The 27133-nt window shown below is 37.7% G+C and overlaps 2 protein-coding genes across 6 annotated transcripts; both read left to right on the top strand.

Moving 5' to 3' along the window:
* Nucleotides 1–320: 320 nt before the first annotated feature.
* Nucleotides 321–11067, top strand: LOC113664618 (splicing factor U2AF 50 kDa subunit). The gene is made up of 14 exons (XM_027180241.2): nt 321–532; nt 1596–1725; nt 2696–2728; nt 2901–2971; nt 3472–3605; nt 4431–4547; nt 4930–4986; nt 5448–5505; nt 6055–6158; nt 8247–8369; nt 8504–8593; nt 8722–8866; nt 9345–9448; nt 10179–11067. Exons 1-14 carry the CDS (start codon nt 424–426, stop codon nt 10311–10313), a joined length of 1410 nt encoding a protein of 469 aa, XP_027036042.2. The 5' UTR covers nt 321–423; the 3' UTR covers nt 10314–11067.
* Nucleotides 11068–11617: 550 nt separating this feature from the next.
* Nucleotides 11618–27069, top strand: LOC113664617 (polyunsaturated fatty acid 5-lipoxygenase). 5 transcript variants are annotated; one of them, XM_089185282.1, is made up of 13 exons: nt 11618–11970; nt 13879–13954; nt 18877–19222; nt 19750–19882; nt 20406–20564; nt 21060–21178; nt 21381–21579; nt 21807–21913; nt 22753–23007; nt 23706–23812; nt 24534–24636; nt 25489–25707; nt 26418–27069. In XM_089185282.1, the coding sequence occupies exons 2-13, from the start codon at nt 13896–13898 to the stop codon at nt 26649–26651; spliced, it is 2040 nt and encodes a 679-aa protein (XP_089041408.1). In that variant the 5' UTR covers nt 11618–11970; nt 13879–13895; the 3' UTR covers nt 26652–27069. The 5 variants fall into 5 exon arrangements, with proteins under 5 accessions (XP_089041408.1, XP_089041410.1, XP_089041409.1 ...); XM_089185283.1 differs by having other exon boundaries at nt 11633–11975; XM_089185284.1 differs by lacking the exon at nt 13879–13954 and having other exon boundaries at nt 11631–11970.
* Nucleotides 27070–27133: the final 64 nt, after the last annotated feature.

Raw genomic sequence — 27133 nt, 5'->3', positions numbered from 1 at the left:
TTTTAATTTTTTTTTATTCTATTATCACTTGTATCAAAGTAAACAAAAGGTCAAGTAAACCTGATGTCCATTATGTCAAGAAAACACAGAGAACTATGTTTCGCATGGTATTAACCTTCACGTTCTCATGCATGTGGAATCAAGGACAGAGAGCAAGAGGTATGGTTGAGGGTAAGAGAAGCGTTGGCTTAAGGATTAAAGCAGTATCATTTGAATCGAGACCGGGGTACATTTAGATCTATAGGTTTTTCCACTCGCCAAAACCGCAATCTTGTTCCCAGTTCCTCTCTGCCATTAATTTTTTCCAGCCTCGTTTTGATGAAGATTTTATCCCATGAATCTTGCAGTTCCTCGCGACATAGAGAACTGTCGTCCATGCTTGTTTAGCGTTAGTAGAGAAAGTGGTTAAGTTTTCAGACAAATATGGCAGCAGTAGACGGCGCTGGGTTCAATTTGGATGAGGATGTTGGTGCTAAAATAAGTGGATTTCGCAAGGAATACGACAATGACCGCGATGGCCGAGAAGATTACGGTAAGGGACCATTTTTTAACAAATGCAGCGAAGATCGAACTGAGAAATCCATACAGACCTTACAGTTTGATTTGTTTTCTCGATCACCTTCCTACAAATTTTTGGCAAAATTTTTGTTAAGTTCGGCGTGTTAAAATGGTTAACGTGAAGTAGATCTAATTGAATAGTTTTACCGAAAATCCATAGAAGACTGAATAACATAACAAGTCCTAGAGGTGAACGATCGTTTAACGTTGCTATATATATTCATTTTAATGATGCAGTTATAAGCGTTTTGTGTATGAGCTCGCTTTCATGTAGTTTTAAGTCATGTTAAAATTGAATTATGAGATCATCTGATAACTTTAAACTCCTCTTTACTCTTGTATTTGTTTTATATTTCGATTTTCCTAGTATAAGTTGAAACTGTCAAATTATTTAATTGTGTTTCTTCGTTTACACTGATGAGATGATGAGTAGATGATTTCAGGACCACTTTTAACTAAAGTAACACACAGAGGAGTTGTACATTTGTAGATGAGTCAGAATTTGAAGAATTATTTTAATTTCTTATACATTCAGAATTCCAGCCACAGGTATTTTAATGATGCATACATCAAGGATTTAGGAATCATACATACATTTACATAACCGTACACGTTCGGAAGGAGAACAAATAATTGATGTTGTACACTCGTGTGCTACACTCTTTACAATGCCTCAGTGAGGAATTTTATATCATAGCTAAGCAGTGGTAACAAAGAAGAGTAATGAATAGCATGATGAACTAGTGAAGTAGAAGTTTTGTATTTTAGTGGCAATTTGTGTCTTGTGTTCCTGTATCCATCTTTATGTTGTTGTCTATACTTGTTGTGCAATTTTCAGCATGTAAACATAACATTGATGGAAGTGGAACTGATAAGTGCCACCTACTCAGTATCAAAGTATGGTTAATCAAATCTTTTTGACAACCCTGTATCAGTCAGAAGTTGTTATAATCTTCCACTATGCTAATGAGTACTTTTTGGAATCATGGAATTCTGTCTATTTTAATTGTACCTTTTATACTTTTATTATTTTCTAGGTGACCGCTCAAGAGATAGAGGTGATAGAGGCAGAGATCGACGGCGCAGGTCCAGGTCAAGATCAAGAAGTCCTAACAGAGACAGAAGAAACTTTGGTGGTGGAAGGGACAGATATCGAGGGGGAAACAGGTGATATCATATACTCTTTTTTAAGGATATACTTGTACGTAGATTTTAAATAATTTGATGTCCATCTTTTATAATTGTGAAGAAGCCATTTGCTTTTGAATTTTCATAAAAAATGTGAACCCACTGCTTCATGAGGTTTGACAGGAGTTCTATTGTAGTTTGTACATGAGGTGATGGATACTCACAGGGTACTTACAGCTTAAGGCACTCAGCAAGTGAATTATCAGGATTTACCTGGAAGAGTTCATTGTTTGTGAACAAGCACAGGTAAATCCCAATAATTCATGAGCAATGAGTGCATTAACATTTTTAAATTGAAATTGAATACACTGCACAAAGAAACACTTCATTGAAACCACTATACAAAATGCAAAAACACTTCAACTAGCTTGAATGAAAAATGTAAAATTCACAATCTTACCTTTCAAAACAGGTATTCCCTAAGCAGTTGCTTTCTTGGTGTTTATAGGAATTCCATTATCATTAAGAGAATTAATCTCTGCATCTGACAAATTGTCGAACTTTGAGTCAGCCAAAGCCATGGTGTAATGACAGTGGAGTGTTGAATTTACACCAAGTCTATTACACCACAATAATGACATCAAGGAGTTTGTTTTGTCACAACCAAGTATCATGTGTTACTAATCAGCCAATCAGAAAATTGGAATTCATACATTGTATGAAAGTTGAAAGATAAATTTGTTTATTTTTTGACAAAATTTATCCTTAACCCTTTAAATCCCAGATCAAATTTTTAATTCTCCTTACTGTTAACCATACAATTCTTATAATGTTAGTTTAGAGAATTTGGGATTGGATTAACTAATTATCCTCAAATTGATATTTTTCTTTATTCTCATCACTTACTTGGTTGATATTGTATTAATATTGTAAGGAGAAATTCTGTCTTGGTCACTCATGGGAGTTAAAGGGTTAACAGAATTTATATGCTTTTAATTTTTCTTTTTAGGTCCCCCTCACCACCACGGAGAAGGAGAAAGAGGTAAGAATCAAAGAGTTAAATTTTCTAGTGTTACAGGTATACCAAGTGTTACTGTTGTCACATAAGTTCCATATTGATTTTCATTCATGTCTAAGGCTGTATAGTTTGTTGTTTACTCTTTCTGATTTTGTTCCTGGTGTAATGTACCTTACACGTATATTTTCTTTTGAAGGGAAAGCTTATGGGACAGGCCTCCAATTGGATATGAGCATTTGACACCTGCACAGTACAAGGCTATGAGAGGTAAAGTTACATTTCAAGTGAACAATTATTATTGATTTTTACATTATTGCATTAGATCCAAAGAACAATATATATTAGCTCTGCTAAAAATTAGGTGTTGTTTTATGTAGAACTCTTTTGTGAATCTGATAGGAATTTAAAAAATACTGGTTGAACAATACTAGAATAAGATCAAACATAAGTCGAGGTCGGTGCTGTAGATATGTTGTCTATACTACTACAGCTACAATTATCAATAAGGATTCAAAGTATTCTCTGTTTTCAATGTTAGTCACTGAACGTGCATGTATGTTCAATGAAGCAACCAAAAAAAAGCAACTTTCTCCAGACTTGACTTATAATTTTTGTCTATTTCTCTTCAAAGAATTGTTTTCCAAAATTTGAGTCACCAAACTCATGGTGAAGCTTATCTGCATTCATGGCTTATAGTACTTTCAGTGTTTGGGATTGTTTAGGTTATCTTTTAAAAGCTCTTGTTTGTTTGTTGTCAATCAAAATAGCTGCTGGTCAGATACCAGTCAATGCAGGTGGTCCAGTCCCAGGGGGCACCGTTAGTAGTTTGCCACAAGGAAGTCAGATGACAAGACAGGCTCGTAGATTATATGTTGGAAACATTCCTTTTGGTATAACAGAGGTGTGTTCTGCATAATTATAGTTGTAGTTTCATTAGACATGGAACCCTTTCACTCCTAAGATCATTCACCTAATTCTCCTTACTGTCTGTTCTACAACTCTTATGATATTGGTTTGAAGAATTTTGTATTGGATCAACTAATAATCCCCTAATTGATACTTTTCTCTATTCTCATCTCTTACCCACTGATATTGTATTGTTGTTGTAAGGAGAAATTCTGTCTTGATCATTCATGGGAGTTACGCATGTAAAGGGTTAAAGTTAAAACTCTATTTAATTACTTGTACATGTAGAGTGAAGGTGTGGCAGTTGTGTTTTATGGCTTCATTTTTTGTATTTATTGATTTTTTATTGGTCACATACAAGCAATTTAGCAATAATTAAATTTTATTGATAATAAAATAAACTTGAAACATTTAGCTAAAGGTACTAGTAAACTTTTTTTTTATGAGTGGGAAACAGTAGGAGTATTTAAGTGGTCTCAGACATTCCACTCCGCCCACATGTACTATAGTTTCCTCTTTTCTTTCCAATTTTCCTTTTTATCAATTTTTTTGTTTTTCCCCTTTGCTTATTTGATTTTTATTTGGAATTTGTTACAATGACCCAATTTGGAAATATGAATGAACTCTGACTTGGGGTGGCTGTATACAATATTTCTACAAGTGTTGAAAAATAGAAATTGTTAACAGATAATTCTCTTCTCCAACCTGATTTTCCATTTTGAGAGCTTTGAAAGTACTGACATGTGGCAGTTGAAGTAAACATTGTCATGTATTTTTATCTCCAATACCCTGATACCCTGTATTCCTTCTTCAAACATAGAACCTGATGATAGAATTCTTCAATGCCAAAATGCAAGAGGCCAAGTTAAACACAGCACCAGGAAACCCTGTCATTGCTGCACAGATCAACTTGGAGCAAAATTTTGCCTTTATTGAGGTACATTGTTATGGTCTTGTTTCTTTTTTGGGTATTTGTTTGTTTGCTGGCATTTGTGTATTTTATATGATTGGGACCATATATACATGTATTAATGGTTTGAAATTGAAGTTGTCATCAGCCAAAAGTGATAACAAAGGAAAAATAGCAGAGGAAAAGGCTAGCATTGCTGGCCATCTTTCATCAAATTCTTGCTACATACACCTGTATTGTTGCCATCTTTTTGTCAATCCTGTCTTTGTTGTTGCTGGTGGAGGTGGTTTTAATAAGATCTTGTTATGTTTTGAATGTAGAATACACTTGCATGGTGTGTGTATTTAATTTAAAGCAATCAATATATTCTGCAGTGTTAACTCATTTGTTGTTCTCCCAAACTTACCAGCTTCGTTCAGTTGAAGAGACCACTCAAGCTATGGCTTTTGATGGAATTATTTTAGAGGTACAGTTCAGAAACTGTTGTAGTTTGGTCTTAGCAAATCTAATGTCAATGAACACAAGTGGAAAGAATTTGACTACTGTAACTATTAATTTAATGGTTACTTTAAGGGAAGATAAAAATCACTCTATTTCCTCAAATAAGTGCCCATCCCTTAGGCCATAACATCAAACAAGCACTCCTCTCAAATAAGCACCCCCCTTCTTCCCTCGCTTTTCTTTTTTATCAGCACTCCATTTACATTTTTTTAGCTTCAATTACAGTGGAATCAGTACAGGTTAATAGTTTCTTAATGAGCGCCCCCTCAATTGAGTGCCCTTCTTTCAATAAACACCAGGGGCTTATTCAAAGAAAAAAAGAGTTTCATTTATTAAGAAAGACTATCTTGTTACACTATACCTGTAGTTTGCAGAATCAATAATATTTTAGTATATTTGACATTTTGTTTGATTATTATATTTTAGGGCCAATCATTGAAAATTAGAAGGCCTAAGGATTACCAACCTATTCCAGGAATGTCAGGTACTGTGGTCATATGTTTATTTATTTTTTTTAATTTGCATGTCTGTGTCTGTACAGTTTAAGTCTTATTATTTTCTTTAATCAAGTTTTCTCCTATGGTTGACCTTTTAATTACTTAAACTTATAATGCAGACACAACAAAGGGGCTAGCACAAGAGTGGACATGCTAAAGCACAAGAGAAAGCATTGTTTTCTTAATGCTGGTTTGTGTGTTTAAATGTACTTGCACATGTCTAGCAAGCTAGTGAGAGCAGCCAATTGTTGCTTGCTTCACTGATGAAGAGCATGCTTTTGGCAGCTTTCCATACATGAAACCAGCCATTAAGAAGATCACTCATCCAGAGAGCTTGAAGCATACTTGTAATTAGTAAGGTACTTAGTGGTTGTAGTAAAGCTATCATACTAGTTCCAATTTTTTGTAGGCATGCTTGTATGTACAATTCAGGACGTTCATCTTTTGCTCATATTTTAATGGTTAATAATTATTCTCTGTTTCTACAAGCAAGTACAGCATTTCCAGATGCTGACACCCAATTTTTAATTCTACAGAAACGGCCACAATTCATGTGCCAGGTGTTGTTTCAACTGTTGTGCCTGACTCTCCACACAAGATTTTCATTGGAGGTTTGCCAAACTACCTTAATGAAGATCAGGTAAGATGTATGGGATGCATAGGAACTAAGTTGCAAGGGAGTGGAAGTGTGTTGACAAAATTGTTGAAAAATGATAGGCATTATAACTGAATAAAGGTTACAAAATCTTGTGAAGGTTCTCTGTCAATTAGACTCAGCTGAAGTGCAAAAAATTTGATTGGGATCCATTAGAAAAATTTTTACCATGCAGCTGTGTCATCTTGATACATTTGATGCCACACTGCAATGGCTTAAATGTGTCAACTCTCTTCCCTTAGAATGCAGGATTCTGCAAGAATGAAAAAGAAAAAAAAAACTTTGGTAGAATATTTGGCAGCTCCAAAAAGGAAGCAAATTAACTTCTTAAGACAAGAAAATTTCTCTCATTGGCAGGAATATCATAGCAACGAACTAATGCCAAAATTCTACTTTTGTTTTTTCAGCAATTGTGTTTCAGCCTTTCTATTTTTTTTTTAGATCAACAATTGTGAACCATCTTCGGCTTATGAAAGACTCCACTCGCAACACACTTCTTTTTCAGCAATTTCTTTTTTTAGATGCTGTGTTCGTGTAGACAAGACATGAATAGATTTTCAATCAGAATAGCAATTATGACTTAGTCTTTGCAGCAGACTAAATCTAAGATCAGATCTGGTAACAGACATGAATAATGACTGGTCAAAACAATGCTTTTAGGCTACAAGAGAATTTAAATTACAAGTTAATAAGTGGAATGAGAGAGGCATATGTCTTCCTATACTATCATCTGTCATCTCAAGAGTAGTGGTCATGTTAGAGTAGAACCAAAGTTGTGTTCCAACGACAACCTTCATTGTAGATGTTGTAAATACATGTTCATCCCTTTCTTAGCATACCGCACTTAGTTTTAGGTCTCAGGAATTCAAGTTTAAAAGGTGTACTATATTTCTGTGGCTCTCTCCAAGTACTTGTGAGTCAGGAAATGATACTGTGGCTTCTGATGATGGGTTGCACTTCTTTGTGTGATCAATGTCAGAAGCTTCTTCCTCTGTTAAGAACTTGGAAGAGCTTCAGTTTTTCAATATCCAAAGTCAGCTCCCTGGTGTAGCTTTCACTTTAATTCCCCAGGAGTAGGTGGTTTTTGAATTTAAATCAGTTTTAAATGAAGAGACACTGACATTTTACGCTTTTATTTCCCCCTCATTTGATCCCTAGCTTAGGGGGGCCTAAATTGGTCATCAAAACTGGCTAAAGGCAAGTTCTTCTGCATCAATTGTGTGGAAGGAGGGATTGATGGAGAGTGATGTATGCACTGCGGATGTGTCTTTAAAATCACTTAGGCGGGAATGAGACACCTACAGCTATAAACTGTGGAGCATGAAACAAATTGAAAGAATTTGGTTTTTTTATCATTTGATATTAAAATTTGGCGACAGAAAAAGCTGATAGAGGTGTCTTAAGACTGTCTACCTTAAAGTGGCTTTGAAGTTGAAGGGCTGTTCTTTGTTGCAGAGCACATGCAATTTAGAACGATTTGATAAGCATTGAAGCACTGGCATTTTCCACAAGTGTTCCAATTGTGTCAAATTTTATCCATGTTCTCTTGAACTGTTCGGTTCTGATGTGACTCAAATTTAATGGTGATGTTGAAGTGCCAAGAAAGTGCACAGTACAGTGTGTATGGAGTATTTGTGTAGCATAGCAACTAATGCAGCATCCAAAGTTTCAATTCCAAAGCTTCCCTGTCAAATCAAAGCCATTTTCAACTTTGTTGCTGTCTTATTGACTGAAATTTCATCTTGTTACACCACAATTTAGCACCTTGCTTCTTGTGCATCTTGATATGAGTTTCAAAGAAAAGCTTGAAGTATGGTGTTACGTTTGGGTGTGTATGATGTCTTAGAAGTTGTCATGATCCAAGGTAGTCTGACCAGACAGTGCTCCATGTAAGAAGCAATCAGATTTCTCACCCCTCAAAAAAAAAAAAGAAAAATCAAATGAATAAACACAATGTACACAGTTTTAGCTTCTACTGGTCTGACTGCCTTGATATCCACTACTATGTGGTTTAGTAAAACATTTTTATATTTTTTTTAACCAAAGTTGCGACCATCTCCCTTCTTTCTGCAGGTTAAGGAGCTGTTGGCATCATTTGGTGAGCTCAAAGCCTTTAATCTTGTGAAAGACAGTGCAACAGGCCTCTCAAAGGGTTATGCTTTCTGTGAATATGTGGATCTGAACATTACAGATGTGGTAAGTGGCCTGTAATACTGTACATTGACTGCTACTTTGGATATGGTAGAGAAATGATGACAGTGCCCAACTTTGTCGACTCTGAACTGTTTTGTTGTACGTTTAAAATTCATGAACTGTTTCTTTCAATGCAGGCTATCACTGGACTCAATGGCATGCAGCTTGGAGAGAAGAAGTTAATTGTTCAGAGAGCAAGTGTGGGAGCCAAGACCAACATGAATAATGTAAGGAGGGAGATAGAGTAGGAGTGCAGAACTAGCTGACCGACAGACAGATGGATTAATCAACTGAATCAATGTAAACACTTTGAATCAAATAGTTCAATTTTTTTTTACCTTTTTTTATCCTCCAGCCTGATGCAATAAACATGATTCCAGCCCAGATGCAAATACCTGGTCTTGACCTGTCAGCCAATCTACACAACAGTGCTACAGAAGTTCTGTGTCTAATGAACATGTTGGACATAGAAGAACTCATGGATGACGAGGAATATGAAGGTAACAAAAATGTTAAAAGAGGAAGATCCCCCATCAAAGTTATGTTGATAGAACGTCAAATTCTCATAGTAACTATCAGGGGGCAGAGAATTATATTTTCATCTCGTCTTAAGCGCGGGAAAAAAAGTTCTGAGCACCCACGAGGAATCGAATCTCAGAGCTTCGGATTCGGTGCTGCGATGCTGTGCCGCTGCGCCACTGAGTCTTAACGGTGTTCTGGGTCAGGTGGTAAATTTTTTAACTTGGTAATTAATTTCCATCAAAGGATATCCACTGTGACAGTAAGGAAGGGGTCCCATGTTCAATTTAATACCATTGATTCTGTTCTGTGCGGTAGAAAGCTCTGTGTAGTTCAAAAAGAGAATGAAAAACCTGGCAGATTTTTTTGCATGTTCAAATTCCATAATGCTTACCGATGAAAGATTTTTCGTTTATGGCAGAAATGGTTAAATGATCTCTCTTTTGTTTTATCATCCAGAAATTTACGAAGATGTTCGCGCAGAATGTTCAAAGTATGGCACAGTCGTCAGCCTTGAAATACCAAGACCTGTGGAAGGTTTTGAACCACCTGGCTGTGGGAAGGTAATTACTTGTAGCATGACGTACCTTTTCGATTGGCCAGTTTATCCGTAATGGTTACAACCCGAGATGGTCTTAATGTACGTCACCTTCGTCCTGTTATGAAATGACGTTTTCACAGCTTTTTTGCGTAATGGTCTGTGGGCTTTTTTTCCCCTTTTCCTTAGCCTTAACTGAAATATTTATATTCTCTTCTCTGTCCTCTTTATATTTCCTATGGGACTGACAAGGAGAATTTTTTTGACAATCAGGAGTTTGTTGAATTGGTGGTCGTTTCCTTTATTCGCAAGGATCAACATTTGATTCAGTGATACTGTAAAGAGAAAGTGGAAGCCAGTCGCTTTTAGGGGATGAAGGGTCCATGTTTTTGTTAGGGGATATACATATTTTTTTTCATGGTTAAGTTGCTTCGCACCCTCCTCCCGTTCCTGCCAGCACCCAAGAGTTCAATCCTGCAAAGCGCCCGTTAGAAATTTGTAACTGACGGACATTTCATTTGAAGAAAGGCCGGGAACGCTAAATCTTACACGAGTGGTCCCCTTTTGCGTTGGTGGGGTAAGGTAGAAACGTCCGTTAGATCATGAGAGAAAGAGAATAACCAAGCAAAAGTAATGTAAAGTGTAAGATTGAAGAGGTAGTTATTTTTAGTCTCTCCTACAGCTGTAGGTGTGGAAGGGTTAATATTGGTAACTTCCTGCCTCAAATAAGACTGACTGAGTTTATTCTCTTTCAGATATTTGTGGAATTCGGGTCATCAGACGACTCTAAGAGCGCTGCCCAGGCCCTGGCCGGCCGCAAGTTTGCTAACCGAGTGGTAGTGACGTCATTCTACGCTCCAGAAATGTATCATAGGAAGGAGTTCCATTAGTTGATGACGTCATACTGCCGTTGAAAGCTGAACCGATAGTTCGACACCCTGTCCCTTTGATAATATGAAGTCTTTTTGTTTTACAACTCTTGTTTTAGAGTGCTTTTCGATCAAGCTTCTTAGAGCCAAAAACCAAACTACAATAGCCTATCCGAACATTCATTAAGGTAAATACTCGAATAAGCCAATGAGATTTTCCACGTAATACATTTAACTGGCTTTTGACGCAGAAAAATGAGAAATATCGAGTTGTAGCGGGTTTTAGTTTTACATCTGATCGATGTGCATTCAGGAACACATTTGTTTGCTTAAGTTTGAAGAGAATAATACAACACTTTCAAGAAAGAGAAAAGTTCAAGGCTGAGAAGTTGAACTTCGACAGATGCAATTTTGTATAGGAATACGATCGATGGCTTTTTTAAAAAAAAAAATTCTTGCAGTTCAATCGGCGAAGTAGCAGATTAACGAAGCTAGAGTTCGGAAAGTGCTATTGACTTTCAACAAGTGAGTTACGTTTTTCTTTAGAAAGCGCTATCTTCTAGTTTCTTTTGCAGACGTTTTCTTTATAATTTAATGGCCACCCCCGTGAAGTTTTTATAACTGACATCTACTGAAGCTCAGCAAGAAGTAGCGAAACCTAAGCAAGCGGATGGTTCATATGTTCCTGAAGCATGTTACGATGTGTCGTATGATCATGTTTTTAACTCGTATGCTGATTTGTTGATGTGCTTGGAAATACAACATCACAAAAGTGTTTTCCCTTTGTTCTAATCTGCTCCTTTATATTAACTGTGAAGGTGGTCTTGATAGAGCCTGCCTGTTGGTTATGGGTGACTGACTGGCTGACTGATGTTGAGAACGCCATCACCAACCCTGAATTTTCAAACTCGTCGTTTTGTAGTTCTTGTCTTAAACTCGGTTACCTTCATGACGGTGTCGATATCTTATTACCGCTGTAGTTATCTACAAGTGAATTGTGGGATAGTAGTCCGTTGCAAGTGACCTCCCTCCCCCCACCCCATTCCCCAGGTTTTGTCTACAACCCAGAACTCATTCCTTCCCACTTAAACCCCCCATGGAGGAGAGGTCCGTGAGAGTCACGCTAGATCTTACACTTGGCCGCAGTTTGAGCACATTCCTGTCGTTCTCAAGTCCAGTTCCCTTATCGTAACACCCAACATTTTTTAACTGTTATCATGAAAACTTCACTATGAAGCTTATGTAGTTTAACAAGTCTGTTCATTATTAAACCTAAACACCCGTCTGTGCGTTGTAAAATATAAACAACCAGTATGTTTTGAGATAACTCTCGTACAAACACTCCAAGGAAACCGCAAGGGTGCGTGAAGTAAGGTTTCCGGTGAATACTAGTGGCTAGTTGCTCCTCGAGTTTCGAAAGAAACAAGGAACCGTTCGGTCCTAGGTGCGTGATAATTTAGTTGCTATCAAACGGAACGGTTGGTGACGGTTTCACAGATCAAGTCGTGAAGAAATTGAATTGATTACACTTTGAATCAATGAAACATGAAAAACAATTGCAAGACAAATTCCAATCATCCCGCCCTCAGATAGTTTATTTCTGAGAGACTTAGATTGTAATGGTGACAAAGGAATTCTTATTTGTTCTCGTTTTGGAGGGTTAAACGATAGTTTTAAGGTAAGGTTAGTATACTTTTTTATAATTTAATTTTAGGGTTAGTTTATTTCAGTTCAAAAGTCTTATTCTTCTAAACGTGTTAACGTTTGGAAGGCGCGCCAATCAAAAAGAATGATTTTTCCGTTCACATAAATTTTCTCAACTGCAGTAAACTAAAAATGACACTGTGTCATCAATCTTTTCATCAAAAGATGAAAAAATTGTGACTCGCAAAGTTATGAATTGGGTTTTAATATGGTTTTAACCCCTACGAGACTGTCATCAAGGTTCATCTTTTGCTCCCCGATTGTCAACTGTGGAAACCGGTTGGCACAAAATTCTGCCAAAGATATGGGTTTCCCTAGCGTAGGTTTACAGTTGTCACCATGAGTTTGTTCATATTGCATTTGTCGTTGAAGTTACGGCAAATATTTGACATTACTCACCTGAAGAGAGTGACAACCTTTAGTTTATGTTTATGTAAACCTGTGAAAAGAACTGTTTGATAATTGAAAACATAATAATTTTTTTGTGAGTTGCTGATGCGTCAATTGCCACCAATTCGAGATTTGATCGCAGAATACTTCGGGAGCCAAGGAAATACAAGAAAATTCTCTTCCTAAGTTATTGCATCAGCAACTCGCACTCAATTTGATGTTTTCACCTACTAAGGAGTTCTTCACTAAGTTTACATATCTTCTTCAAATTATCACTTGCCACAGGTGAGCAACGTCAAATATTTGTTGTAATTTTAACAAAAACAACAGGTGATAGCCGATTAAGACGACTTGGATGCTTTCTTCGTGCATTTCCTAAGGGCGAAGCATATATGCATTTCTTCCCAGAAAGACCAACACGACTCTTGATAAATTTTTAGACTTGTCGTGGCGTCGCATTCCTATTGCACGGCCTATTCGAAGGGGTGCGCTTTCTTACTTTTTATCAGTATTAGAATGTCCTGATTTCAGAACCACACTGCTTGACCAAAGTTAAAACAATGACTCTCAAGGATGAAATTAATTTGACCCCATGTTGCGGCGACATTACTGATTTTCCATAACCGATACAATGGCAAATTTGAAGGCAGACTCGCTCAGAAGAGCCTCAGACATAAAGAAGAATGCACCAAAACTGGCCAACTGAGCTTCGTGAAAACTCGCCTTGGTAAAATTTCCGCACAGCCAACACAAATCTGTTTTCCCAATGGCAATGTATTGTTTTTGTCATTATTTTTTCTATCCAAGAACTGAATGCAAAATGTAGAATAAGGCTGTGCGGAAATTTCACCCTCGCCTTTTCAGGAGTGCCGAATTCAACTTTGGCGCGCATATTGTTGAGAATTAAAGATCTGCTCACATTTTCGCCAATTAGAATGCACAACATCCCGTTATAGCATTTACAAAATTTAAGACCACTTTGTCAGTTTCATTGCTCCGCTCCTGACGAATAAATGGGAAAAGGCAGAAGAATCCACTGAAAAGAAAGGCGTCGGTTACATCGTCCACTGAAAACCAACTTTTTACGCTTCGCTGCTTATATTTCAAATCTTTAATTGTCTTGCCTCTGCACTTAAAATTCCAAAAACAGTAGGCATTCTGCCTATTGACTAAGAGAAGCTCAAACGTGTTTGATAAAGAAACCTCCAAAGGGAATTTAACCCTTGGGACGTTACCCCAAAAATAATAATTATCACTACCTTGTTTGCGGCGACTTGGTAAAACCAAAGCCCCACTTAGGTCTGTTGTCGTTAACGAGGTTTACACAAAGTGATAACAGAAAAAAAAAATGCCACTCTTCTTTGTAGACACAGCCATCGATTAATTTGCATGTAGACGATAGCCTTAATATAAACTAGAAGCGTCTGCTGTTTAGGGGCCAATGAATAGGAGTAAGAGGGTCTCTCGTTAAAAAAGACTCCCTTTTTTTCAGTCCCAATAGCCTATGACATGGAAAATAATTGGTTCATTTTAGTGGCTTCGTTTATAATCTTCTTATCACCTTTCAGGTAAGATTAATTGTTTACAAGATATCTTTCGTGATGAGTATAAGTAATCAGATGATTTCGAGTGCTATTATGGCATAAATCAGCGCGTATAAATTTTTGAAAGGCCTAATAATTGTTGCACTTACTCGAAGGTTGAGTGTAAGGTTTGTAGTCTTTGAAAATTTACAAATATATGCTATTTAATGATATAGGAGCACAAATTTGACACTGGTACCTCCTTTAGTCGTGTTTTTTCCGTGCCATGGCTGACTGGCTCGGCCGCTTGCCTTTGCCTTGTTGCTGGATGAGTCGAGTTCCTCGCTCAAGAACTTGCATTCATCTCAGTTATATCTCCGTCACGAATAATAGAGCGTTCGTTCGATAGTAGTAGTCTTCACCTGAAGGCCACGATGCTCGTAATCTTCCCTGTCTTTCTTACACGAACTGTTGTGTGGAAGTTCTCGGGAATCAGTTTTATTCATGGCCTCCGGTTCGTATTTTTCAATACTTTCGTCAAAGCCGTTTTTGGAGGCCTAAGACTTTAAGCCAGTTGTTTGTGCTTTGTTGGATGCTTTTGTTCTTGAGTATTTTTCTTCAAACTCTGAATTAAAACGTTGTTGCTTCTTCCTAACCTGTGCACCATTTCGCTTGGTTATGCCTGGCGACTTTCCTACCAATTTCAATATTTTGCACAGAATTCCAAATTCTTGCACTAAATTTCAACTCTTTGCACTAAATTTACACTTTTTGCGCGCAATATCAAGATTTCATAGTATTTGGGATTAACTGACGTGTTGTCAGCCTTTGAGTTTGCTAACGTTTTTGCATGCATATTCTTAAGTAAAAAGAAAAATTAAACTCTTCTTAGGCCCTTAAAACAACAATTATGATAGATACGAATTTCATCAAACTGAAGTTGCCAAATTTTAAATTAGCAATTAAGTGTTAGTGACATCTCTTCTCAGAGCTGTTTTAAATGAATCAAAGAGAACTCTTCCTTAGAGCGCAAATAATTCTAATTACAAAAATGCTCTTTAAATTTAACAAATTGGTTCACACGTCAGCGTGCGTTCATCGAGATATGAAGCACGCGGGAAGTTTGGAGAGCACAAAAGTTGCGTAAGAGTTGCTCGAGGCGTAGCCGAGAGCGACGCTAGCTTCTTGAAAAATAGTATTATAATCTTTTTATAACATTTTCAATTCTTTTTTCTCAAAGGGATTTGTTTGCTGACGTCATGAGCGTGCACAATAGGAATATGAAGCACGCTCACGTTATTGAATTTGACTAGAAAAACTGGATCAATATCAGTATCTAGGCAGCTGCCCACCTACTCCTCCCCTAACCTAACATTAACCTTAACTCGTTGTCAATTGACTGTTTGAGTTAGGGGAGGGGTAAGTGGGCAGTTGCCCAGATACTGATATTGATCCGACAAATTTACTAGCTATGTTATATATCTTGTTGATCCATCAATTTATTGGCTCATACACTGTTAAAAGTTAAAAAGCTTTAGTTTCTATAAATTAGAATGAAACAATGATGTCTCCCCGCTCTTCAGAAAAAGCAATCAATTATGCATATTTTTATCAAATTTACTTACACATATAAGGTTTAATTTTAAAGGAAAAAAGCTTTGATAAGTAAGTGTCGCTAGCGAAGAATTTGAAAGACATTTACGAATTCTTCTTGTCTAAAAAAAGAAACAAATTTAGAAACCTATAGATATCTAGGCAACCGCTATCTTTCTTGTGGAATTTAATTTTCATCTTACTTTTTGAAAAGATAGGCAAAATGGTATTAACTGTTTTCATATCACGGATAAAAAATATAGAGAGGTAAAAGAAAAGGATAATATAAATTGACATCATCACTGAACTGATTTACTTACAAAAAGTGAAATTTATATCAACCGTGATGGTTACCATGGAGACGTGAAGGTATGACCGTTGAGCGTTCCACCCGGGTGATGTCTTTTAGCCGCTTGCGGGTAGTGGTTAACTTCTTTCCGTTAAAGTAAAGAGAAAAAATTTTATGTTTAGTATTTTTTACCACTAACGGCTCAAAAATTGTCTATACTAACCCCTAAAGTCTAAATTTTTTCGCCATTTTACGGCTAATGGTTAACCCCACTGAGAACCTTATTAATGCGAGATTGTTATCGAACATGAAAACACGTCGGATAAGTACATTTCTTGTCCAAAACGTCTTTGTAAAAAGTCTTCGACGGGCATATCGGAAAAAAATTATTTTTCAATTAATTTTAGAACTTAAATTTGTGTCCGTCCACGTTGGAAAGACTAATGCGTCATTTTCAATGACTATCAAAAAGTGAGTGTGTTTCGGGACGCATAATGACAGGTCAGTGATACAGGCCGAGCAGGGGCATAAGTTTCCTTTCCACTGATGAAAAGTCACCCATTTGGAACGATCAAAAGAGTTTCACTCTAAAATCGTTAAACTTTAGAGGGCCGGAATTGTTCTACATGTCCTTTCAAAATGAATGGTTGACTTTTATCGTAACTTCAAGGTCGCCCTTTAACATTGGCCTTGCATATGTTGGCGTTAGCCATAAACTGAGATTTTGCAATTTATTTCCGATGGTGTACGAGCCAAAATCAGTAAATCAGCCCAAGTTGTGTGAGAGAGAAAATTGGGGGTGTATTCAGTGATCTGAAAAGTTTTAACTGCCAAAAAAAAAAAAAAAAGGGGGAAAGGACTCAAACCGAAGAAAAACGTGAAAAAGTAGGCATCTAAAACTTGCACGCATTGAAGCTCACGAAATCAAATATCAGCTGTACGTGGTGTACTTTTCTGCCCTTTGTAATATCTCGCTCACGCACCGTTAGGTGTTAGGGTTGGACATTCCCTAAATTCTAACCTCAAGTGGTCAAGAAAAACCACAAACAGGACGTGATCTACATTCGTATTGGTGGAACGGAGATAAAGCCTTTGTAATTCTTTCGGTTGACGCCTTTCTCTTGTTTTTATAAAAGATGCCAGTACTCCATACACACTCAAATTGACTGTTCACAGTGCTTTGAACAGTCTGCGACAGTACTTCTCTCCTGAGTTGGGTTGAAATGAAGCTTTTAGTTACCATTATTCCCTTGTTCGTAGGTCTGTCGACATTTTCATGGTAAGCTTTCGCTTTAATTTATTTATCAAGATAAAATTAGATAGCAACAGTGCGATTAATGCGTCCTTGTTGTTGTAATAATACCTTTTCTGTCGTAAAGAAACACTCTAACGGTTGTAAGCTTATCATCTTGTATAAAAAGTATACAGATCATGCGTGAGCAATTTAAAATTTAGTGCGCCGCTTGCCCTAACACACAAATTAGTTGAAAGGCGTGGAGAAGCCGAGCTCAATTTCGCAACGGAATGAGTGCTTTGGTTTGTTATAACTAGGGGCACTGTATTCTTCCTACTTCCTATGCATTCATATTTTTGTTTATTCAATTATTTGCGCATAAGCCAAGTTCTGAATCACAGCTGGATTACTATTGATCCTGACCGAGCTAAGAAAACACTGCGCATCTATCTGCATCCTAGTGAGATATCACCGCTAAGGTCGAGAAAGAGAGCTGCATGGGATCAGTTTGTATTGTAATGGAAATTATCAGCACTTTGGAGTATTCACTCTATCAAAAGATAAACTGTAAGGAAATGAATTGAAAGCTGCGCTGAACTGCCAGATCAAAAATCGCCTTTTATGGTTTAAGTAAGGAATGTGCTTTTTTTGGCCACTAAAGCCACGCTGTCATGAAGCAATGATCATTATATTTGAATAAGTCACCTTCGCGCTCTAAGCTATGGAAAATAACTGACGCGACTCTTATCTGTTGCGTAATTTTTACGCACGATAGGTTTCAGCTCAAAAGACGCGTTCGTTCCATATCAATAAACTTGATTTATGTATTGTGTGCATGTATTCCGCGACAACAAACACACGAATACTATTTAAGGTCAAAGTGGCTCAAAATGGTTTCATTTTCCTCAGAACCAGGTCTTTGATGGTTCGAATTCGTGGTTACTATATTAAAACTGATCTTTAGATGTGCAAAAGTTTACAAATGTGACATTTTGCCCCATCAGTCGGTTGGCAGTCAGTAAAGGGCGTGTTCGCTCATCTGGAAAAATACGAGTTTATCGGACCAAAACTGTAGAACAGTATGTAGCATCGATGTTATGTCGGCACACTGGATTTTAAGCATAATAATAAAGCAGAAGAATCGAGTATTACACTGGAATAATAACGCAAAATAAATGATTAAACAAACAATAACCTAAAGAAACCATTACCTTGATTGTACTTATTTTTATGTTAATTAAATGGAGCCTAACGGTGATGGTGTTTGAATTTTAGGGTTACATTTTCTGAGCACAAATAATTAGCATAATAATGTAAAATATGGAGCCTAACTGAACAAATCTAATCAACACCCTTCTGTTAATCTGCGCTCGTAGGAGAGCTTTGAGAAAATTTAAAAAAGTAAGAAAGCGTTCCATTTGATTGAAGTAAAGGGAGAGAATTGGAATTCGACCGTCAAGCTCCAAAACAAGAGTACACCACAACGATGATTTTTTTTTTGGCCGAAGATCATTGGTTTTTATTCCAATATCGGAAGCAATACTTAGAAAGTGAACAATACAGTACTAATACAATTTACGTTACAATACTTATAATACTATTAATAAAAATACGTTGCTTAAATTTTTAACAAGGGAGAGTTTCAAAAACAACAACAAAACACATTAACACCAGTTATGTAAAGTAAATATAATTGTCAATAAGCTAGGTTAAAAATTACGATACATGCTGGAAACAAAGTTCTTCGTGCCTACACCGAGAGTGCACCCCACCCCCTCCTAAGCCGATACTGAATTTTTATCAGACCCTAACATCCATTCTAAATGATTTGTGCTTTGCTTTTGGGTTAAGGTTTGCCTCGGCTGTCGACTGTGAGGTGTCCCTACCTCAACACGCCTCCCCTGAGTGTGCAGCCATCAGAAATGCTACTCTAAACAAACTCAAAGAAACTTATACCATGAAACCAAGTCAATACGGCTTTGTGCTGTTGAACATGACCATTTCTGAGCTGGGAGCTGTCGCCCTAAAGGACCCATTTATCAGTTACTACGTCAGGGCATACGTGGGAATGACCCAGACAAATAGCCAGATTTTAGCGAAGTACAACAACGCAACTGCAGGACAAGAAATAACTGGATTGTCGGACTATCTCGAGATGTCAGAGTTTTTCCAGACAGTTCTAGAGCCAGTACTTGGGGTAAATATAATTTTCTTCCCTGTATATGATGTAAGGGTGTTTTGAGACCTGCAAGAGGGCTCCACGATTGGACAGCACAGCTATTGACAAAGCCCTCCTTACTAAAACAAATCCTGAGGTAAAAGGTTCAAACTTCTTCGTTCCGGTACACGGGACTTTCCCTCTACATAGCGTAGCTTTGTTCGGGTTGTTCCACTGAGCTCCCATGTTGAAGTTAGGGGGACTTCCAAGATGAATCCTGAGCGAGAGGAACAACCTTTTTTACTGTGGTCTTCGTTGCTGAGTTCCAGATGATGTCTCTTTTTCAGTTCTCGTTTCTATTCTTCAGGTATTCTCTAGATTTTCTAGAATTTTCCACCATCCTTCCACCTTGACCTTGTGAGCTCCACCTCCAGGCTTGTTTTCACAGTAGCTGGTCTTACCAGTGGCCTTTTCTCGTAGCATTCGACCCACTAAGTCCATTCCTGTAAGGTTGTCATCTGATTCCAGTCAGTAAACAAATTAATTAATTATTTTTTTGCCTCTAGGAATATATGAGGTCGGCTTCAAGGCACGAAGCATTTATCGACGACAAAACCCAATGGATTAGCGATAAATTTTTCGCTCAGCAGCGTCTAGCAGGGAATAACCCATTGGCAATCAGACGGGTAACCATGAAAGGTCAGTAAGGTAGAACTCATTTTTAATGCACGGCAAGAGATTATCAACCGACCTATAATTTCTTGTATAGGGTCAAGGCAGTACTGAAACTAAATGGCCCACCCAGAGAAACGCCATGGCCCAATGAATACTGCGCAGGACTCCGGGTAGAGTCCTGGCTTTGTCAATGAGTATTGTTCTTGGAAAATATATTTGACGCTCACATTGCCTCTCTCCACCAGGAGTGTAAAAGGGCACCGGCGAATTGTCAGTATGACCGACAAAATTGTGACAAACGTATGCCCGGGACAGCTGACAGTGGGATCATTGTAGTGCATTATGGGCCACCAGATCAGCTGAATGACATATTAACACAAATGAGTACGTAGTGACAGACGGATGGACAGCGACACTGAACTGCCTACTGATAGTCTTAGGCTGCGTAACTGACAAACTGATGTAGTATATATATATATACATATAGTAATACTGACTGTTTGCCCTGCCTCAGTGATAAAGACAATTTTTAATGTATGCAACTTAGGATGTGCAGCAAAGACAATTCAAGGGGCGTGTTGCCGTTTCCCGTTTAAATATCGTGGTAAAGTTTATCGTCAGTGTACGAGGGTAGGAAGCCACAGGCCTTGGTGTTTTACGGCGGCAAAGAAACGGGGAAAGAGACTGAAATGGGGATATTGTGCAGGTAGAATGAAACTTGTTCGTTCAGTAATTGTCTTAAATCATATTTCACTTTGTTGTCTTCCGTTAACTCATGCGTTTATTTTTCTTTTGATTGATTTTTCATCTTTTGATGAAAAATTAAAACTGATCCTACACTTAACATACTTCAACTAAGAATGCATGCTCATGATTTCACAACAGCAACACTTAGCGTTGCACCTGATGATATTTCTACGAGTTGTTACAGAGGTGCCAGAGCATAAGAATGAATATGACTAAATGGTAAAGTTTCATACCCAATATACGACACAAACATAGAAACCCATGTTTAGCGCCAATCTCTTACCCAGATCGTACCGTGTAATTGTAACTGCTTGGCCGTGAAAGGTCTTGGTATGAGACTAGTTCAGCCCTTAAAGCGGACACAATTTTACCATAAAGCCCACAAAACCCATTTTGTTGTAGTTCTCGACGTTTTAATTTTTAAGTTCACATGATCACCACACTTCTTTCTCAGAACAAGAACCAGAAATATCAGGACTGGATTTCGGTATATTGAAGAAGACAATGAACCTTGACTTTGACTGGGATGGTGCCGTTAGAGCGGCTTTGGGAACTGGTGGTTCTTTGGAAGATGTATGTTCGCTTAATTTGTTAACTTCAGTGACAAAAGTCTGAGGTGTGAGTGTGCATAAAAATCTCCTCGCGGAAAAATGGTGTCTCTGAGCTTTTAACATCAGGTTTTTCATTTTGATTTGTCTTAGTCTTTAACTATGACAGGAAAGTCTAGGAACGTTTCAACTTATATGGCCTAATCCTTGTTTTTCTTGTACTTTAGGCGATAAAGCAGGGTCGCATTTATGCTCTTCGTTACGAGTTGTGCGACGATTTGGGTCGAGCTCCTGACCTCACAGAAAGAGACCCTCAGAGGGAGATGTGGAATTTCCTTTCTCCCATCGCTTTTTTTGCATCAAAGACGGTTAGAGGAAAAAGGAATGAATTTGTACCTGTTGCTATACAAATGGACCACCCACCAGGTTAGCTACAATAGACGTTTTGGCAAATAATGAGACAAATACCATTGCATAAGAGTGACGACTGCACTCAGAAAAGTTACCACCAGTGGAAATTGTGGAGGAATTCCTGATACCTAACTGCACTATGTTCCTGCCTCTGTTACTCGTAATCTCGAGGCATGAGTTCCGTTACTGTAAGCTTAAACCCTTAAGACTCACTTTAACGTTATTTATATCATCTTTGATAGATTCAGCGGTGTATACTCCAGCCGATGGAGACAACTGGTTACTCGCCAAGCTTAATGTTCAGATCACAGACATCGGATATGCTCAAATCACTGAACATCTTGCCAAAGTAAAATCAGCTGAACAGTTCATTTATTACTAGGAATTAAGACGTAATTCATTTTTCGTGTAACAACAAGAGGAAAAAATATCAACACCCAATTTTCTATCGAATTTATTTGCAATTTAGCCGACAGATTTCTGGTCCCTCTGAAAAAAACTATCCTCTTTTTTACCTTTTGTTTGCTTTTTTTCTTGAGGGCATATTCAAACCCTTAGCCTTCTGATGAAATTAGAAGATCCTCGCAGCTAAGAACACTACTGAAACTAGTAGTTGTAAGTAGGACCTGAAAAAAATGTCAGGCCCGTACGGGATTTGAACCCATGACCTCTGCGATACCGGTGCAGCGCTCTACCAATTGAGCTAACAAGCCAACTAGGAGCTGGTCAATGAATTGGGTACAAATAAACATCCGAGTAAATGAAGATTTAGATATATGAAAATTCACATATTTGCACTGCGGTGGAAGCCGCAAACTTAAAAGTAATCGAAAAACTTAGCCTTCTATTGGTTATAGGATGCTGCGTACCTACTGCACTGGCCTTTACGTACAGCTCTTCTTAACAAAACAGCTGGTTATCAAAACACAAAAAGATTATAGCAAAGAAGTAATATCGCATAAGAAGATCAATTCAATCCCTATTTTAAAAAACAAAACAAAATAGAACTAAACTGAATCAAAACAAAACAAGGGGAAATGATCTAGCGCCAAGGTGTAGGGTTTGGATTATTATTGGGGAAAGTGATTTACTATCAGTTTCAAACCAGCCCTTTCTGTAATATGAAGTGTCATATCGAGTAGTAGACATCCGTAAATAAGTGAAGAATATCTTCTTACAATCCTATAGATCCATTTCTTTGTGGAGCCCTTTTGTGTCTCTTTAAAACGTACCCTGCCGCCCATGCACCCGTTGAACCAAATGCTGAAGTATCATTGCCGAGAAGTGACCATCCCAAATACATTTGGAATACCTGCTCTTCTAGGCGATACTGGATTCGCAGCTTTGCTGTTTGCATATGGAAAAGAAGGGGCTTTAAAGCTTATTCGAGATGTACATCCATTGACATCATGGGAAATAACTGACTACAGGGAAAACATCAAGGTATTTTTTATCCCTCACGGTACTTAGCTTGAAATATACCAGAGGGTATCACCCTTGCGCTACATATTTAATACTTCTTTAGATTATCTACGTTTCTGTGGCGTAAAAGCATATTTTTACTTTCCCAACAAAAAAATACTTCGTCTGGAATATCTTAATGTGTCCTTTTCAGGCTTCTCCTGAAAAAGTATCCTAACTGTTTAAGGGTGTAGAATGGTCTTCTAGATACTTTTATAGAAGCGTATAGCCATTCAGATCTGAGGAACGATCCTACATTTTCATGTAAATTTACGAGAATTTGAACAAACAGAAAACTCTACACGACAATTCAAATATGCAGGACTTTCGAGCTAATCGTGCATAGGCAAAATGATGAACACTTGAAAAGTTTAAAGAAGTATTCACCACTTCCCATTTGCATGTTATACAAGAAAGGATACTGAGAGTAATGGTGTTTGTCGAAACATTTTATACTAGACTGTGATATAGTATCACCAATGTATAGATTCTTCATACTGGTGGCCTCCTAATTTCAACTTGTTGAATTTTTAACTAAATTGTAAATTTATCTATGTTGTTGAGCGCATCTATATAATTCAGTTCTAATTTTGGGAGTTAACTTCAAGTATTTCAAAATTTCCTTACGGTAATCAATTAAGGTCATTTCAACCAAGCTAGTGTTGCTTTATTTTAACCAGAAACGTGGAATGTTCGACAAGAATCTTCTACCATACTATCCTTTCCGAGATGATGGTTTGGTGATCTTAAAAGTAATCGAAGATCTAGTGAGAAGTTACATTGACTTGTAAGTGAAACTGTAGATATACATTCGACTCGATATCTGTATAATCTGTTTATTCTGACTTGTATGATCTGGTTTGACAAAAAGGAAAACCATAACAGTTGAATAAAGGAAACTAAACGAACAAAACAATGCGAAATGAAATACTACCCACGAGATTTGCAAGTCTGAAGGAAAACTTGATCCACCAAACGCAAAACTCATGAGCACATGGTCTCGAGCATAATACGCATATCTAACCCAGTACCGCGCGGGCAGAGCAAAACTAACTGAGATGTTTTGCAATCAACAGAAATTGTATGCTGCAATGTTCTAAATCCATGCTCTAAGGAGCATTGGGAGAATTTTCTTGTGAATAGGAAAACGAATGAAGGAAAAAAATGGGTAACCGTTCTGATAATGACGGCATACAATGGTTTCATTTTTTTTTCTTTTGTGCCGATCGATCAAAGCTTTGTTTGACTTAGACGACACTTGGGAATAAAAGTTAAAAAAACTGGGAAGCACCAAACTGGTAGTACAAAAGCAAGAAGGAACAAAAACTGATGCCTGAGATGGAGGAGATTAAAAAGGATTCTAAATGAAGATTTTGTAAATTGATTGGTTCAACGTTTTTTCGTTGCACACCTCACGACGCAGCACTGTTAAGTTAACAATCTGGACTAGTGGCGATCAAAGCAGGGAATGAAAATCAAATTCAAATTTTGTGACTTTTTTCGTTTAGGTATTACAGAAGTGATCAAAACGTGAAGGAAGATGTGGAACTACAGGCGTACCTGAATGAGGTGTCACTGGATGGAACTGGACCGAATGGAGGAATTGGTCAGGTATATTAAAATGTGGGTTATGGAAAACCTCAGGTGTACCAAAACCATTGTTAGTCATACCCATCTGATGATGTATTGATGTCTTTATTGAAAACTTGTGCAACATGATGCATGTACCCACAAGATTCCTTGTAGATTGTCACTTGGGGTTGGGTCAGTACAGATCAGTACAGGCAATGAGTTTGAAACAAAACCGAGGTGTAACAACAAACACAGGTTGTACGCTTGCTTGAGAAGAACGACCTAACGTAGCCTTAGGATCCAAACTGGCTGGTCGCGAGTGACTTACGCTTCTTGAGTAAGCCACGTCACAATGTACACATCACAAAATTGATCAATCAGTTTTAAAAGACAAGAGTTGTAAACCGCCTCAACTTACAAAGAGTTTCTTATTTGATGCTGATGATGACTTTCGCCTTGGGATCAAACCGCTAGCCACAACTATAGATTAACGTCATTAACGTCAAGATCTGAACAAAAGATTTCTATATGAACTGTAAATCCACAAGGTTTCATATAGTTTTTTTAGATCACTGAAGAAATTTTTGGTCGAAGAAATACCATTGGGTGACAAAAAAGTGCTTGTTTGTCTGTTAGTCTTTATCTTTGATGTCTTCAACAAATAAGCCCATCAGAACGATCCATCCTTACTTATGAATCGAAAGTCGGGAATTTATCCCACTTGAGTCTTGTGGCCAATTCAACCCTCCATGGCAAAATTGGCCTATAGTATAAGACCACGGGATCACAATTTTTTGTCTGTAATGCTACCTGAAATGTACGCCCTTTGCACATTCTATCATGTTGTAAGTTACCGCTAAGGCTGATGACATTTCGTTCTCTTCCTCGCAGATAAAAGGTTTACCACCAAGTGTTGATTCCAAAAGAGAGCTCTGTGAAATTCTAAGTCGTTTTATTTCCCACTTGACTATCTATCACGCGTCGGTCAATTACGTTACAACGGATTACCCAGAATACATCCCCAACCAACCAACTAAACTTTATAACGACTCCAGAGTGGAAGATGGACAATTCTCCTTTCTGCGACTGCCAAACAGAGCTGCAAGCGCAGTGAGTAAAAGTTTTGTTGACTTTAGTTCCTCTGTTCAGTTTATGGTTAGGAGTAAGATTAACATGACTAGGTCTACCATTTTTTCATGAAAATGAGCTTTAATCGGTCATATCATTGGAAAGCTCCCACCACTCATCATCTCGCCGTACGTCTCTATATACGATAAGATGGAGTTTACCCTGAATCATATTATTATTTCACCTCTTCGTCTGTTTATCAAAATTGCGATTCCTCAAGGAATAAACGATGTCAAATCATGATAGTGTCTTGCTTTTGCATCTGTCACAATCACCAAAAAGCTTGATAGAAACTGAAACTAAAAAGACTCTAGACGAAGAAGACATTGTAAAAAAAATTGTTTTCACATCGTTACTAAACACTTTAGAGCTGCAAGTACAACAGCATTTCTTCCTTAACAAGGGTAGTAGTCAATTATAAAGGAGGGAATTTTTAAGTTGGGTAAAATTTAGCTTTAACTCTTTTAAACATCCTCAATTCATCAAGAAATATTTGGACCTCGATAAATTTATCCTTCACGAATATCTCCGTCACTTGTCGAGGAAGAAGTTGTGGTTTATTTCCATTTACACAGCTCAAAAAAAACTTCCCTGCCTATGAAAGCTTGGCGGAGAACTCGCTTGTGTAAACACGACTGCAGCTATGCGTTTTGGACCCTGTTCGCTTGGTACTAATTGGTTTCTTTTTGCAGATCCAGTCAACTGCGTTCAATAGTCTGGGAAGTTTCCGTTTCGATTCTTTGTTTGACTACGGCAACGAGCTTGACGACACTAAGGCTGTGAACCTGGTCAATGCATACTACTGTCGACTAATGGACAAGGTTCAGCCTTATTTGCAAGCAAGAAACCGTCTGCGGGAGAAGAATGGCTACCTCGCATATCCGTATTTTATCCCAAAATGGCTGCCCAATGGCATTCAGACTTAATCGATTGTACTTGTAGGACAGCGTAACTCTTGTTAGATTTGTGTATGTGTACGCGGGTTGTTATTGGCGTAGGGTATGTAATTGTTATATCTGTGTATTATTTTGGCGTTTCCGGCTTAGAATCATACTTTGCTGAAGGGTACTTAAATTTTGTCAACCATAGTTGAAGGAAAAATTTGCTTTTGCTAGTATAGTGTGATTTTTGACGGTATGGTTACAAAAATTTTTTCGCCTTAAAACTAACTTGGGAAGGGTTGAAAAAAGGTAGAATAAGGTGCGGCGCTACCTCGAGGTTGTGTCTGTAAGACTGTATTGAACTAGGTAAGTGAGGATATAAAAAAGGTTCAGATAACACACTGATTTTAACGGGAAACTACTGTTATGCCTTGGAAGGCAGATTAAACATTCCTCAGCTTGATAACAATGACTCTTTGCTTGTGTAATGTTGAAAATTTGTCCTTTGAAAGAAAGCGCACCTTAAA

Source organism: Pocillopora damicornis, chromosome 10 (genome assembly GCF_964200805.1).
Source record: "Pocillopora damicornis chromosome 10, jaPocDami1.2, whole genome shotgun sequence".
Lineage (NCBI taxonomy): Eukaryota > Metazoa > Cnidaria > Anthozoa > Scleractinia > Pocilloporidae > Pocillopora > Pocillopora damicornis.
The sequence above is the reverse complement of the archived record's forward strand: the minus strand, read 5'-3'. Positions and strand labels throughout refer to the sequence as shown.

What these genes read in the sequence shown, in the direction of transcription:
- LOC113664617 (XM_089185282.1), top strand. Translation starts at nt 13,896, where the DNA reads ATGGAAAATAATTGGTTCATTTTAGTGGCTTCGTTTATAATCTTCTTA. An exon ending in ATCTTCTTATCACCTTTCAG is followed by an intron (nt 13,955 to 18,876) that starts GTAAGATTAATT and finishes TTTTGGGTTAAG; the next exon opens with GTTTGCCTCGGCTGTCGACT. An exon ending in CAGACGGGTAACCATGAAAG is followed by an intron (nt 19,883 to 20,405) that starts GTCAGTAAGGTA and finishes TATGCAACTTAG; the next exon opens with GATGTGCAGCAAAGACAATT.
- LOC113664618 (XM_027180241.2), top strand. Translation starts at nt 424, where the DNA reads ATGGCAGCAGTAGACGGCGCTGGGTTCAATTTGGATGAGGATGTTGGT. An exon ending in CGATGGCCGAGAAGATTACG is followed by an intron (nt 533 to 1,595) that starts GTAAGGGACCAT and finishes ATTATTTTCTAG; the next exon opens with GTGACCGCTCAAGAGATAGA. An exon ending in CCAAGACCAACATGAATAAT is followed by an intron (nt 8,594 to 8,721) that starts GTAAGGAGGGAG and finishes TTTATCCTCCAG; the next exon opens with CCTGATGCAATAAACATGAT.